The sequence below is a fragment of the Nuphar pumila genome, chromosome 2 (assembly GCF_984573655.1).
Source record: "Nuphar pumila chromosome 2, dmNupPumi1.hap1.1, whole genome shotgun sequence".
Lineage (NCBI taxonomy): Eukaryota > Viridiplantae > Streptophyta > Magnoliopsida > Nymphaeales > Nymphaeaceae > Nuphar > Nuphar pumila.
In genome coordinates, this window is record NC_143250.1 from 119,168,944 (window position 1) to 119,183,544 (window position 14,601).

The 14,601-nt window shown below is 35.4% G+C and overlaps 1 protein-coding gene across 2 annotated transcripts in view; it reads right to left on the minus strand.

Annotated features, from left to right (window-relative positions):
- Nucleotides 1-274: 274 nt before the first annotated feature.
- LOC149846914 (peptidyl-prolyl cis-trans isomerase CYP71-like) overlaps nucleotides 275-14,601 on the minus strand; it is a 49,520-nt gene continuing 35,193 nt past the window's right edge. For both annotated transcript variants that reach the window (XM_089996656.1, XM_089996657.1), the window contains exons 7-13: nucleotides 11,631-11,738; nucleotides 11,187-11,363; nucleotides 10,035-10,252; nucleotides 9,172-9,304; nucleotides 7,498-7,721; nucleotides 876-1,029; nucleotides 275-658 (exon numbers count right to left, since the gene is read on the minus strand). In XM_089996656.1, the coding sequence (XP_089852782.1) occupies nucleotides 575-658; nucleotides 876-1,029; nucleotides 7,498-7,721; nucleotides 9,172-9,304; nucleotides 10,035-10,252; nucleotides 11,187-11,363; nucleotides 11,631-11,738 (1,098 nt within the window). In that variant the 3' untranslated portion in view covers nucleotides 275-574. The remainder of the gene's footprint in view (nucleotides 659-875; nucleotides 1,030-7,497; nucleotides 7,722-9,171; nucleotides 9,305-10,034; nucleotides 10,253-11,186; nucleotides 11,364-11,630; nucleotides 11,739-14,601) is intronic.

Consider the following 14,601-nt stretch of genomic DNA (forward strand, 5'->3'; position numbering starts at 1 on the left):
AAATTTATTGAAAATGTAAATTTATTCATTAAATGCTAAATATATGTTCTCATTCATTTTTACAAAGTTCACATATTCTCATCTCGTGCCTATGGCATCCATCATGCACATGCCCGCGCACGCACATACACACACAGAGACACTTAAAGATTCAAATAGTCAAGAAAACACAATTCACACTTTTTGAGACAACGGGAGAAACCTAGATAATGGTTTTTTATCAAATCACCCTCAAAAACCTACAAGCATTCTGCAGCAATGCAAGTGAAAGATATCAAGGGAAAAGCCAAATTACTATAAAAGGAGAAAAAAGTGCATGTGATACATGCGAACAGTTGAAGTTCCTTAATACAGGTCATGAATATGTCCTGGAAACAAGCTACTTTCACATGCAAGAGAGTGAGACTGAAGCTATTTTATTTGCTACCCCTCAAAGGAAAGCCAAAAGCCCGTCGCCCAAAAACCAGAAAGGATTAAGCAGTGGGCCTCAAACAAGCAAGACTTGCAGGCGATTTTGAGCACACACCTTTAACTGTAGTAGATTATACAACAGTTGGAAAAAAAAAAAGAGGAACTAGGTTTTTGGGACTGTCACATTCAATATCTTTATGTCTTGGTATGGCTTATCTGCCCTGTCAGTTTTCACTTTCTCAATAGCCTGCCAAAAGACAATAGTAGTACAGAAATTGAGAATCAGAAACAATAAAACCAACAATAGAAGGTGGGGGCAATGAGACATCTAGATGGCTAGGTTGGACTATCATAACTGAGGTGTCACTGTTTCAAATCTCATGGGGATTATCCCCAGAAAGCATAATAAAAAATTAAACCCAAAAGAAAAAAAAGGAATGGTCAGATACAGGAAAGGAATGTACCTGAACTACATCCATGCCCTTTACAACACGACCAAAAACTGTATGCTTGTTATCCAACCATGGAGTAGCAACTGTGGTTATAAAAAATTGTGAACCATTCGTATTTGGTCCAGCATTTGCCATTGATAGGGTGAAGGGTCTGTCGTGCCTTAAGCTGTAACCAATCAAAGAAACAAATATAACCATAGAGTTGAATCATGCACAATCAGTTGATCAATGACTACAAACTTAACAATAAAAGGGGTCATGATTGCAGGTCCTCTTCTTTTGTTCACAATCATGTCCCAGCACCTTGGGATCATGCATCAGCATAGAGCCACTGATACACAACCAATTAATTGAACACTCATGACCAGGATATGCAAGGCAGTGATGCTCCAACCAAGCAGAAAAGCGCACTTAAAGACACGACTCCACAACACTATATGCCTCATTGACAAAGGAAAGACAGCAATACTGAACCATATATATAGCGAGAGAGAGAGAGAGTAGATGTTAGTTTCCTACCACTTTTCTGGTCCACTGCCAGCCTACCAGGTTTTTGAAGGGTTTTCCATGTTTTCCTTAAATCTGACCGTAAAGATGTGTTCTACAAGATTTATGTTATGGGAATCAACTCTTGGATTGTCTGATTCTGGCATGCAGATAGGGTTTTATAAGGTTTAGAATCGATGGCCTAAAATTTTCATGAATATTCAAGGCCTTAAACATTTTTTTTATCAAAAAAGCATAATCCAAGTGTCATTTCTTAGCAAGTCAACCCTGCCGAACACATCTGCAGGATTAATCTTGTGAAAAACAACTTGAAAACACCTGTTCATTCGCATTAGGCAGCTACTACTTTTCCTATATATATATATATATATATATATATATATATACATATATATATATATATGGATTAATAATTGGTCAGGCTGCCATTACGTACAAGTTTTTTTATTTCATTTTATGGATGTTTTTCATGAAATTAACCTAACTGGTGTAATCTACATGGTTTGGATAGTGGAAATCAGCTCTTGGATAGTCCCATTACAATTTTCTTGGCTCATAAAATCATGTTTTTTAATAAAAAAAATAGGATCCAAAAGCTGGTTCCTGTTAAAATGTAAAACTGTACATATATGTATATATAATAATATTATATTATTATATATATATATAAATACATTTTTCATTTTTTTCTTTTCTGTAATTTTTTTCCTTTATTTTTATTTCTTGTCTTTATGTCATCTAGTTCAGTTTGAACTAGAATCACTGTTGCCAGTCAAGTCCTGTCCAGACTTGACTAGCAATAGAGCTTTTGGACTGACACAGTCCAACAGCTCTTAATAGAGCTGTTGGACTGTGCCCAACAGCTCTATTGAGTCCTCTTTCAGCTGTGTATATAAAGGGGTGCAGCCCCTCTTGTATTTTACTTCAATGCTTCTTAAGCAATTGGTTTTTCATATCAATAAAGAATACATTTTTATTTTTATTTTGTTTCCAGTTGTACCCTTTTTAAGGGTTATGCTTTAGTGTCATTCTTGACACTTGCTCTTGTTAATCTAAGCTCGTGTTTCGAAGATCCCCATTTCATTTCATGGTATCAGAGCCGCGGAAGTATTAAATCTTGAGGAAAAGCTGTCTCGGTTTCCGTGTCCGTTTGCAAAAGTGTTCGCCACTTGAAGAGAAGTGTTTTATCACTTCATTGGAGAAGATTTCACATCTTGTTGTATTGTTTTTTTTTCTTTCTTTTTCATTTTCCTTCTTGTTTCTCTTCTATCCCTATTCTTTCTCTCCTTGTAATCGATGGATGACAATGATAAAGTCACCATCATGCCTATGAAACTAAGCGATACGAACTATGTAACATGGGCTTCAATCATGAAGCACCATATATGGAGAAAAGGCTTATGGGAGATTGTGGATGGTTCCGATTCGGAACCTAAGCTATCTCTTACTAAAAAGGAGGGAGATAAAGAGGTCCCTCTATCGGAAGAAGAGAAAATCAAGGCTATTGCCTCATACGAGAAGAAATGGAAAGAATGGAGAATATCTCATGCGAAGATAATGTCATGGCTTATCAATAGCGTTGACATTAAAAAATGCTCAAGTCTTGCCAAATTTGATCATGCCGATAAGGCATGGGAATACCTTAAGAATATGTATTCCCTTAAAGATATTGCACACGTGTGCAACCTCCAAGAAAAAGTTCGAATGATGACACAAGGAGACAAAACTATTCGTGAATATTACAATGGGTTGTCCGAACTTTGGGAAGAACTTTTCCTTTTAGAACCAAAGTGGCATTGTGCCGAAGACATCGAACTTCGTCAGAAACAACTCGATGCCGAACATTTTTACCAGTTTATCACTGGATTAAGGCCGGAATTTGAAACCACTAAATCGGCCCTACTTCACCGGGGAAAAATTCCTTCTATTGTTGAAACTATTGAAGAGTTAACAATAGAAGAAAATCGTCTCCGGAAAGGTTCTTTAAAAATTGAAGATGATTCTGTTTTAGCCGTGTCTAGACCAGGGAATCATGTTCGATCATATAGGCCTCCTCACTTTAACCGACAAAATGGTGACTATGATAAGAAGAAAGTTATTTGTCATCACTGTCATGAACCGGGACACTACAGGCCACAATGTCCCAAACTTAAGGAGCTGAGAGAAAAAAGAGCTGCAATTGCTGGATCGGAGCCTAAAGATCAGGATGCACCAGTTTCCCTGGCCCAACTAATGGAGATTCTTCAGCCTCTCATCAAAGGTGCCTCTTCCTCATCTGAAGCTTCAACCGGCGCAGCAGCCTCATCTTTTTCTGATCTAGGTAAAATTTCTTGGCTTCTTGACTCTGGTGCATCTTTTCATATGACCCCAAATAATCAAAGTCTATCCAAATGTGTTAAAAATAAAACAAGTGTGTCAAAGGTCTTTACTGCTGATGGGACTTCTCTTGAAATAGAAGGAATAGGAAATTTTGAAAAAATTTATAAAACAAAAAAAAAATTTATTCCAGAAATTAGACATGTTCCCAAATTAAATTTAAATCTTTTATCTGTATCTCAAATTTCTGATTATGGGTGTAATATTTCTTTTTCTTCTCATGGTTGTTGGGTACAAGATCGTCAGTCAGGCAAGCTGATTGGGGAAGGCCATAGAGAAGGAGGACTCTATTACATGGATTTTTTGGAAATGCCGAAGAAAGCTTTTTGTTATAATATTCAAAAAATAGAGTTGGAACTGTGGCATAAGAGACTTGGTCACCCACATATAGCCAAAATCCAACATTTTCCAAATCTAGGGAAATTTTGTAACTCTGAATCATTTGATTGTAAAGATTGTATTCTCGGCAAAATGAAAAGATTACCATTTCAGAACAGAACATTTTTCTCTTCAAGACCACTTGAATTAATACACTCGGATGTTTGGGGTCCTGCACCAGTAATTTCTAAAGGAGGATTTGTTTACTATGTTATTTTTGTCGATGATTTCTCCCGACATACGCGGATGTACTTTCTCAAACATAAGTCTGAAGTATTTTCATACTTTCAAACTTTTCATAATATTGTTAAAAACAAGTTTCAAAATGATATTACTATTTTTCGCACAGATTCAGGGGGAGAGTTTTTATCCACAGATTTTCAAAATTATCTTAAATTGCATGGCATCACACATCAAAGATCTTGTCCTTATACACCTCAACAAAATGGACTGGCAGAACGAAAACATCGCCATATTATAGAAACCACTAGGACTTTATTAATAGCAAATCAAGTCCCGAAAGACTTTTGGGCAGAAGCTGCCTTAACTGCCACATATCTCATTAATAGGATGCCATCTTCTTCGTTACAAAATATCACTCTCATTGAAAAACTTATGAACATTTCTCCAGACTACTCTAGACTAAGAATATTTGGGTGCAAATGTTTCATATTTACTGACAAAAATGATAAACTTTCCCCTCGTGCGATTCCCTGTGCCTTTTTAGGATATGCTGAAAACCAGAAAGGTTATAGATGTTTTGACTTCAAAAATAATAAACTATATGTGTCTAGAAATGTTTCCTTTCTTGAAAAGGAGAGCTTCTTTGATTTTAGAAAATTAAAAGACGTCACTGAGTACTCCTTTTTGCTAGATCTAACATCAACATCTGATGAATATGACCTTGACTGTAACTTTGATGATGATCAAAGAATTATTGATCTTAATGTTGAAAATGAAGAAGTTCATAGAGATACTAGTATTCAATATTCCAGGCGACAAGAGTCTAATCCTCCATGTGCACTTGAGAAATATTCTAACATTCCATCTAGACAATCAACCCGAATCTCGAGGCCTCCAGGAAAGTTTGTATCATACGAGTCTTTCTCACCCACATATAGGGCAGTTATTGCATTAATTCACTCATATGAAGAACCATCCACATATTTTCAAGCAAAAAATGATATCAAATGGATAGAAGCCATGAAAGCTGATTTAGATGCACTTGAAAAGACTTCTACATGGAATATTCAAGATCTTCCTCCAAGGAAGAAAACTATAGGACGTCGATAGGTTTATAAAATTAAAACCAAGAGTGATGGTACTCTTGAAAGATATAAAGCTCGTTTAGTAGCCAAAGGTTATGCCCAAGAATATGGGATTGATTATGAAGAAACCTTTGCTCCGGTGGCTCGTATGACTACTGTCCGAACCTTAATTGCCTTAGCTTCTATCAAAAAATTGTCTATTTTTCAAATGGATGTCAAAAATGCTTTTTTAAATGGAAAGCTAGTTGAAGAAGTATATATGGAACCCCCTCCTGGCCTAAGTATTCTTAAGGGTAAAGTCCTTCGCTTAGAAAAAGCTCTTTATGGACTTAAACAAGCACCAAAAGCTTGGTACGATAGGTTTAGTCGTGTTATGATTGATATTGGTTTTCAATTCTGTTTAACTGACACTGCTTTGTTTATTAAGAATTCTGATGCAGGGATCATTGTGCTTCTTCTCTATGTGGATGATATGATCATCACCGGAAGCGATAAACAGGGAGTTGAAACAATCAAAACACTTCTTAAATCTCATTTTGAAATGACTGATTTGGGCTTGTTGAGATATTTTTTAGGCATTGAAGTTGCTTATTCTCCTAGAGGATATTTATTATCTCAGACTAAATTTGCTTTTGATATTGTTTTCAGGTCTGGTATTACTGATGATAAGAAAGTCGACACTCCAGAAGTTGTTAATGTTAAAATGAAGATTGATGATGGAGAACTTCTTGCAGACCCTACTCCTTACAGACAGCTTGTCGGGGCACTTTCCTATCTATCCATTATCAGACCAGATATAGCACATGTTCATACAGCAAGTCAATTTCAACATGCTCCTACTTCTGTTCATATGGGAGCAGTCATGCGTATTATCAGATACATCAAGTCCTCTCTTTCACGAGGACTTTTCTTATCTTCCTCCTCTTCTCTTGATTTAATTGCATATACTGATGCTGATTGGGGAGGTGATCCCAATAACAGACACTCAACCACTGGCTTTTGTGTCTTTTTAGGGGAATCATTAATCTCGTGGAGGTGTAAAAAACAACAGAAGGTATCTCTCTCATCCACCGAAGCTGAATACAGAGCCATGGCAACCACGACCATGGAAGTAGTTTGGCTCCAACGACTGCTTGCTGACATGGGAGTTGAAGCAACAAAGGCTTCACAAATGTGTTGTGACAACAAAAGTGCGATCTACATTGCCAGTAACAGAACATTCCACGAACGCACCAAACACATCGAAATGGATTGTCACTACGTCAGAGAGGAATATCTACACGGGATAATTGATCTGCCATATGTCACTTCAGAATATCAGTTAGCAGACTTCTTTACAAAGCCTCTCGCTGCTCCTCGATTTCACTTTCTCTTAGACAAACTTTCGCTCATTGTACCGTAAGTTTGAGGGGGAGTGTTAAAATGTAAAACTGTACATATATGTATATATAATAATATTATATTATTATATATATATATATAAATACATTTTTCATTTCTTTCTTTTCTGTAATTTTTTTCCTTTATTTTTATTTCTTGTCTTTATGTCATCTAGTTCAGTTTGAACTAGAATCACTCTTGCTAGTCAAGTCCTGTCCAGACTTGACTAGCAATAGAGCTTTTGGACTGACACAGTCCAACAGCTCTTAATAGAGTTGTTGGACTGACACATTCCAACAGCTCTAAATAGAGCTGTTGGACTGTGCCCAACAGCTCTATTGAGTCCTCTTTCAGCTGTGTATATAAAGGAGTGCAGCCCCTCTTGTATTTTACTTCAATGCTTCTTAAGCAATTGGTTTTTCATATCAATAAAGAATACATTTTTATTTTTATTTTGTTTCCAGTTATACCCTTTTTAAGGGTTATGCTTTAGTGTCATTCTTGACACTTGCTCTTGTTAATCTAAGCTCGTGTTTCGAAGATCCCCATTTCATTTCAGTTCCTAGCACTTGGATCATGCTGAATCCCTCTATGAGATCCAATTGGGTCCATGCAATGGCCAGGTCAACATGACCAAATATTACCCCTACACATGAGTGTGTGTGTGTCTGTGCACGCGGGTGCGCTAATGAGAACACATTCAAAGAACCAAAAGCTTCATTTACCTTTTGTGGAACTCATCTTCAAATTCTCTTCCCCAAATGGACTGTCCACCGGTGCCATCTCCTAATGGATCACCAGTCTGAATCATGAACCCTTTAATCACCCGATGGAAAATAAGATTGTCATAATACCCATTTCGGCAGTGTGTTGTAAAATTTTCAACAGTTTTAGGGCACTCTTCAGGATACAGTCTCATGTGTATGTCCCCAAGTGTGGTGTGCAAAATCTGCAAAATAAAAATGGAATTTACAAAAATTAAATTTAAATAACAGAACACCACTAGAAACATTCAACTAAAATGCAGTATTGGTCTTTATTTGTCGGAGCATACATAATATAAACTTTAGTAGTTAAAGCTCCCATTCAGTTTCTTCCTAATTGACTAACTAGACTAGCTACATTTTTTTTTCATTGGCTAGGGATATAAAGAAAAATGGGGCAGGGGTAAAACCTGATCCTCTCTCTCTCTCTCTCTCTCTCTCTCTCTCTCTCTCTCTCTCTCTCTCTCTCTCTCTCTCTCTCCTTGTGCCTATCCAATTCTTTTCCTCGTCTTATTCTTTTTTATTATCATCATCACCTCCTCCTCCTTTCTTTCCTTTTCCTTTTTGAGTTCTTAGTCAATGCCACAGAGACACCTAGGACTTCAGGGGCTTGGCACCTAGTGCCTTTGATATATAGATCTAAATCACAGAACAGTAACACAGGAACTCACTAAGCTAACTAAGCATCAACATGGGGACAAGTATTGGTTAATTTTTAATATTTGTTTACCCAAACAAATTAATTTATGAAACCCAAACTTTTACTAAGAATGAATGCTGTGAAAAGCATGAAGAAGCCTCAAGGCCTGAGGCCATCAACATCTTCAGTAACTTATTAGCTAATTAGAAAAAACAAGAATAGACAAAGTAAAAGCATTTATAAATAACAATGCAAAAGTCTGAGGAAATTTTCAAATATGAAAATAAACAAGAGATTCATATACAATAAAAACATAATAGTAATAGCAATAATAACAACAACGTTTGGCAATTGACAAGGTATAATTTGCAAACCAGGTAGCTACCAACCAACAGTAACAGATCAATAATAGAAAAATACTGCAGATACCAGACACTAAACATTACTGCAACCAATAAACAACTACCGATTAACAAGAATTGTATAATAACAAGATAGAAACAACTCGAGCATATAAACATTCAAAAGAAATAACTTACAAAATGAAAAAAAAAACAAGAATGACCACGGTATTCATGTTGAGAGTCAGCAAGAACAAGGATTAAAGTTGCTAGGGATAAGATAACCCCATAGACAATCTATAGCCTATGAAGAATTGATAAAAACATTGTTTAGCTGATTGTGGAAGTAAAATACAACCGACGGATGAAGAGAACAACTGATAATGATATAATATTATTAATAATGTCCTACAAATCACAGATCTCACAATCAATAATGGCAATATCATATTGCAGTAGAAAAAACAACTCAAATATAAAATATGACTTACTATTCCTAATAATTTTGCTTTCTAAGATTCAAAATTTACACTAAATGGTTCTTTCAAAGTGATCGGAAAGGCAAAATCCACCTTTTACTGGGAGTGTGAGTGTGTGTGTGTGTGTGTGTGAGAGAGAGAGAGAGAGAGAGAGAAGGGTGGATTAAAATGTTACCACATTGTCAGGTAAAGATGTGGTTACAGACTTCCCAATATCAGAAACAGCCATAAGTTCTTCAGGAGGTGGCTTTTCGTTAAAGACATCCCTCCCCTTGGTTGCATCTTCAGGCTCCTCTGGCTCTCTCCGACTATTGTAACAAAGCCACGTGGCATGATTTGTATCACAGTCAGACACAAAATACTGACACTTTTAATAATAGGCAGAATAAAACAAATGAAAGTTGGTTCCACATGCACTTGGATCATTGATTTCTTTCGGTTTCTTATTTTAAAAATTTCAACAATCACTAGTAGCTATGATTAACAGGTGCCTTTAAAACCCAATAAACCGAATCATTAGTCAATGTACCCTATAATGTTAAAAAAGGTTTAACCAAACTAGCTAATTCAAAGCAGTTAGTAAGAACAGAATTCTCTTGCTACACAACTTGTGTAAGTACAATACAGCAAAGACTGAAATACAGAAAGCATGGAAGAAAAACAGTATCAAATAATCAGTTTTACAAGGTGACGAAACTGAATAAGCACAATAAAGAATTAAAATCGCCACAATGTGGCAAACAACTAAAGAGATGAAAAGGTTCTTAGGGATCTTATTTTGAAAGATAGCACACACTGAATTTCCCTAACAATTGCTGGATTTTGTCACAAAGCAGTTTTTTTTATAGAGTTGAGCAATTAAATCAACTCCTTTTGTTGTTCCACATGAGCTGGCTCAGAAAAGTCCAATCATCACGGGCCAAAAGGAGCAAGCTGAGTCCAAATTTGTGAGATTTTAGCAATTACAAGGTCTAAAATCCATGCCAACAAAGGAAAAGAAGATTAGCATAACAGACAAGAATATTCACAGTGAAAAACCTGAATAAGTAAATCCGGTGCTTCTTGAAAGCACAGCAAAGCAAGGTAGGGTCTGTCCAGGGCTCTTTGCTCTCATTAACATTTGCTGAAGCTGCAGGAATTTTTCTAACCTTTTTACTACTTCTGTCACCTTGGTAAAGAGCAATTTTTAAGAAGCGTTCATTGTTCTCCACTTTTCCAAGAATTCTAGAAACTTTATTTGTATGCAAATTTACAATCTGGACAAAGGAAAATGCAATTCAGATGTTAACCAGGAATTGGAAACGATTACATACATAAAACAAGACTGATCCTAAACAAAAATACAATTTGACATAACCATTAAAAAAGGATAAAAAAACAAACATAAACATTTGATAAAGAAAATGGAGAAAAAAAATCCAAATGTACAAGATTCAGAACCAAGACTTTGTTCATGCTTTTGCACAGACAGTAGATATACCAGTAGAAAGTCAATTTCCCTTTATATGGTTCCATTCATTAACAAAGTTCAAGACTTGAAGGTAAGTTTGGGAGCATCTAAACATACATTCTCAACATTATATTTTAGAACAATACAAGGACTTGTACATGAATCAGGAATCAAGAATAAAAAGATGAACTGTTAGATTAATTTGCAGAAGGGCAGAAGGATCTAAATCCAGATGCACATAACAATATAAGCAAACTCACAACCCCTCAATCACAAGTGGCCTTGCGAGGTATCGTAGATGTAAGCAAGAGTGGATGCATCCCTAGGCAGTATAGCTATTAAAAGCTAGGGACTCAGTCACATAGCTAGGTTGGAACAACATACCATCTACTCAAATACATGCAATATAAAGAGAAAGCCATGATTACAACAAAGCTAATCCAGAACCAGTCATAAGACAACATTAAGCACATGAAAACATGTGATGACAATAGCATGACATACAAGAAACTAGACACCAAAACTGATTAATCATTACTGAACCATCTGATCGTTCATTGCAAGGAAAAATAACAAGCCTTAACAACAAGGGTTTACAGCACAAGATACTGATTGATCACAAAAGCACATACTGATACTGCCAATTATATGACGCTAAAACTGCAAATAAAGCCACATGAAAAACAAAAGGTAAAGAAAAATCAAGTCTAGACAAATAAGCATAAAACAGAGCACCTTACCTTTATACCCAGCAGAGTTGCGTAAAGAAGAAAGTTAGAGCTTTCATCAAAAATGGCATTGATCTGTGGAACATTTTCTGTTTTCTCTATTTCTTTTTCAACAGCCATTCTTCTCCCAAAATCTATTGCTTCTAACCGGTATAGTGGAACATCACTCCTTTGCAGATCTTGGGCCACCTAATCAGTAGAAAATAGCTGATCAGTGAAAATACTGCAATTTTGCCTTCAGAAAATAACAGCAGAAGAGAAAAGCATAACGATAAAGTTGCTATTAAACGAAATAGTGCACCAGGAAAAAATAATGCTTTGTTTGCACAGGAAAACTAGAGAACCACTTCTGCAGTTTCATTGAGAAAATAGTGCGTAACAAGCATTTTAGCATGACCACGTCCCCAGTTCACAAACAACATGAAAAACATTTTCATAGAACTACTGAAGCATTACCTCCAATGATTCATCATACACTCGCCTTAATTTCCCTGTCTTGAACCAAAATACACGTATTCTGCGGTCAGGAGATGTAACAGAGAACTGCTTGCCATCTGCACTGACCTGAGAGCAAACAAAGAAACTTGTAATTATCTGACGTATGAATGATAAGGACAAAAAGGAAATAGAACAATAGTTGCAAAGTTTCCAGAGTGAAACTTAAATTATAAAAATTTGTAGGACATGAGTTATACACAAATCATTTATCAGCATGGCATAAGAAAAGTTAACCCCCTGTTTGGCACACTTTATAAATTGCTCCTTGCCATTTATACTTATTTTAAAGAGCAAGTTTTAGTGTTTGGATCTTTTACTTTTATTTTTTTGAATGATATTTTATAAATTTCACTTTTTTTTCAAAAATAAGGTGAGACCTTTTTTTTACAACTTATTTTCTTCCATTCCAACCCCATCATCCCCATCACCACTGTAAAGAATCCTTGCAAACAATCAAGCTTTCAAATAACTTGATACTTCAAATACTCAAGACACAAAATAAATGCAGTGTTTATAAGCTTTACACCACAAAAGAAGTGCAATAAATGCACAGCATAAGCTTAAGGAGACAACTCCCTGTAATACATAACTTCAATGGGCTCACATAGCCCTTATTTATAAGAACTTAAAGAGTCGTTGGGCTATTCCCAACGGCTCTTAATAGAGACGTTGGGAATCAGCCCGACGTCTATCTTTTAAACTGTGTACAACAGTCAGTGGCTGACTGTTGTACACTGTACACAGTCAGCCACTGACTGTGTACAGAAATACTATATAAAAAGAAAAAATAAGAAATGAAAAAATTTACAAAAATAAAAAAAATAAAAAGGAAGAATTACAATCATATTCAAAAACATGAATATGCATAAAATATAAAAATGACTAAAATACTCCTACAACTAATACAAGAAAGAAATATATATTTTATATATATAAGTAGATGGGTACATTAGTATAATTAAAGATATGTATGAAGGAGTAGTAACCAATGTCCGCACTTGTGGAGGGGTGACAACCAATTTTCCTATAACGGTTGGGTTACACAAAGGATCTGCTTTAAGCCCTTTCCTATTTGCTATAGTGATGGATGAGTTTACGAGATCAATTCAAGAAAATGTGTCGTGGTGTATGTTGTTTGCTGATGATATTGTTTTGATTGATGAGTCTAGAGCTGGGGTTAATGCTAAGTTAGAATTATGGAGACAGACTGTGGAAGCAAGAGGTTTTAAGTTGAGTAAGAGTAAGACAAAATATATGGAATGTCAGTTTAGTAAGCAACGAAGTAATGATGGGAGTGTAGTGAAGCTTGGTGAGCAAGAAATACCGGTGGATGATTGTTTCAAATATTTGGGATCTATCATTCAAAAGTATGGAGAAATTGATGGAGATGTAAATCATAGGATAAAGGTTGGGTGGATGAAATGGAAAAGTGCAACTGGAGTGTTGTGCGATTGTAGAATGCCATTGCGGTTGAAGGAAAAGTTTTATAGGCTGACTATTAAGCCCGCTTTACTATATGGTACGGAATGTTGGGCTGCCAAGAGACATCATATTCAAAAAATGAGTGTAGCTGAGATGCGTATGCTTAGATGGATGTGTGAAAATACAATAAAAGATAAGATTCGAAATGAGGAGATTCGTAAGAAGGTAGGCGTTGCACCCATTGAAAATAAGATGAGAGAGAATCATTTAGAGTGGTTTGGACATATTCGGCGAAGGCCTGATGATGCTCCAGTTAGAAGGATGGAGAAATGGGAAAATATATTAGTTAAAAGAGGTCGGGGTAGGCCTAGGAAGACTTGGATGGAGATGATAGGAAAGGATATGAATGCTTTGAACCTCACCGAGGACATGGCATTGGATAGAAATGATTGGAGGAGAAGGATTCATGTGGAAGACCCAGAATGATTTTCTTTTTTGGTTCATATCGCCGACCCCAATCATTTTGGGATAAAGGCGTAGTTGTTGTTGTTTGTTGTTTGTTGTTTGTTGTAAGTAGATGGATACATGTACATATATATGAAATATATATATATATATATATATGTATATGTATATGTATCTTCTTTTATATATAGAAAATACATTGTCTTTTGAATTATAATTTAACAACCACCACCACCACCATCATCGTCATTATCAGCATTACCACAACCACCATCCACCACTGCCACCACCATCATCATCCACCACCGCCACCATCTACCATCACCATCATCACTACTACCCACTAATCTTCTTTTCTTCTTTATTATAATTTAAACAGTTCGTGAAATCAAACATTCACTTAATTAAAAGTAAATGTAAGATTTTTCTTTATAAAATATGCTTAAATTTATATATGTAAACAATAAATAAAAACTATGTCACCTGGGTATGCGTGCTGGTATGAGTATGGGTATTGGTACAGAGGGTACGATGTGATGATTTCAAAAAATGAGGGTAAAGGAACACAACTATATATATATATATATATATATATATATATATATATATATATATATATATATATATATATATATATCATTGTCACCAATATCACCGATATTTTAAGGTAGCCGATATTAAAGAGAATATTCTGCAATATTTTCAAAAGTATCACTAGAAGACAAAATATCGCAATATTTTTGTTTTATTTTAAGTTTGCATTTCCTATTTTTTTGTTTCTTTTATATTTTAAAACCTTTAAAACATGTTTCTTTATATTTTTGGAAGAAAAATAATGCAAAACTTATTATTTTCTTATCTTTTTTGTTGTTATTTATATTTTTTCAATTTTTTAAACTCCTGAGATCTTCCCGAGATTTTTCAACTTTTGAAAATCTCTCCGAGAAATATCCTCACCGAGATAATACCTTGAACGATATAGGTGACTATGATAATATATATATATATATAAGAGACCCAAACTCAGCTAATAAGTTTTTTT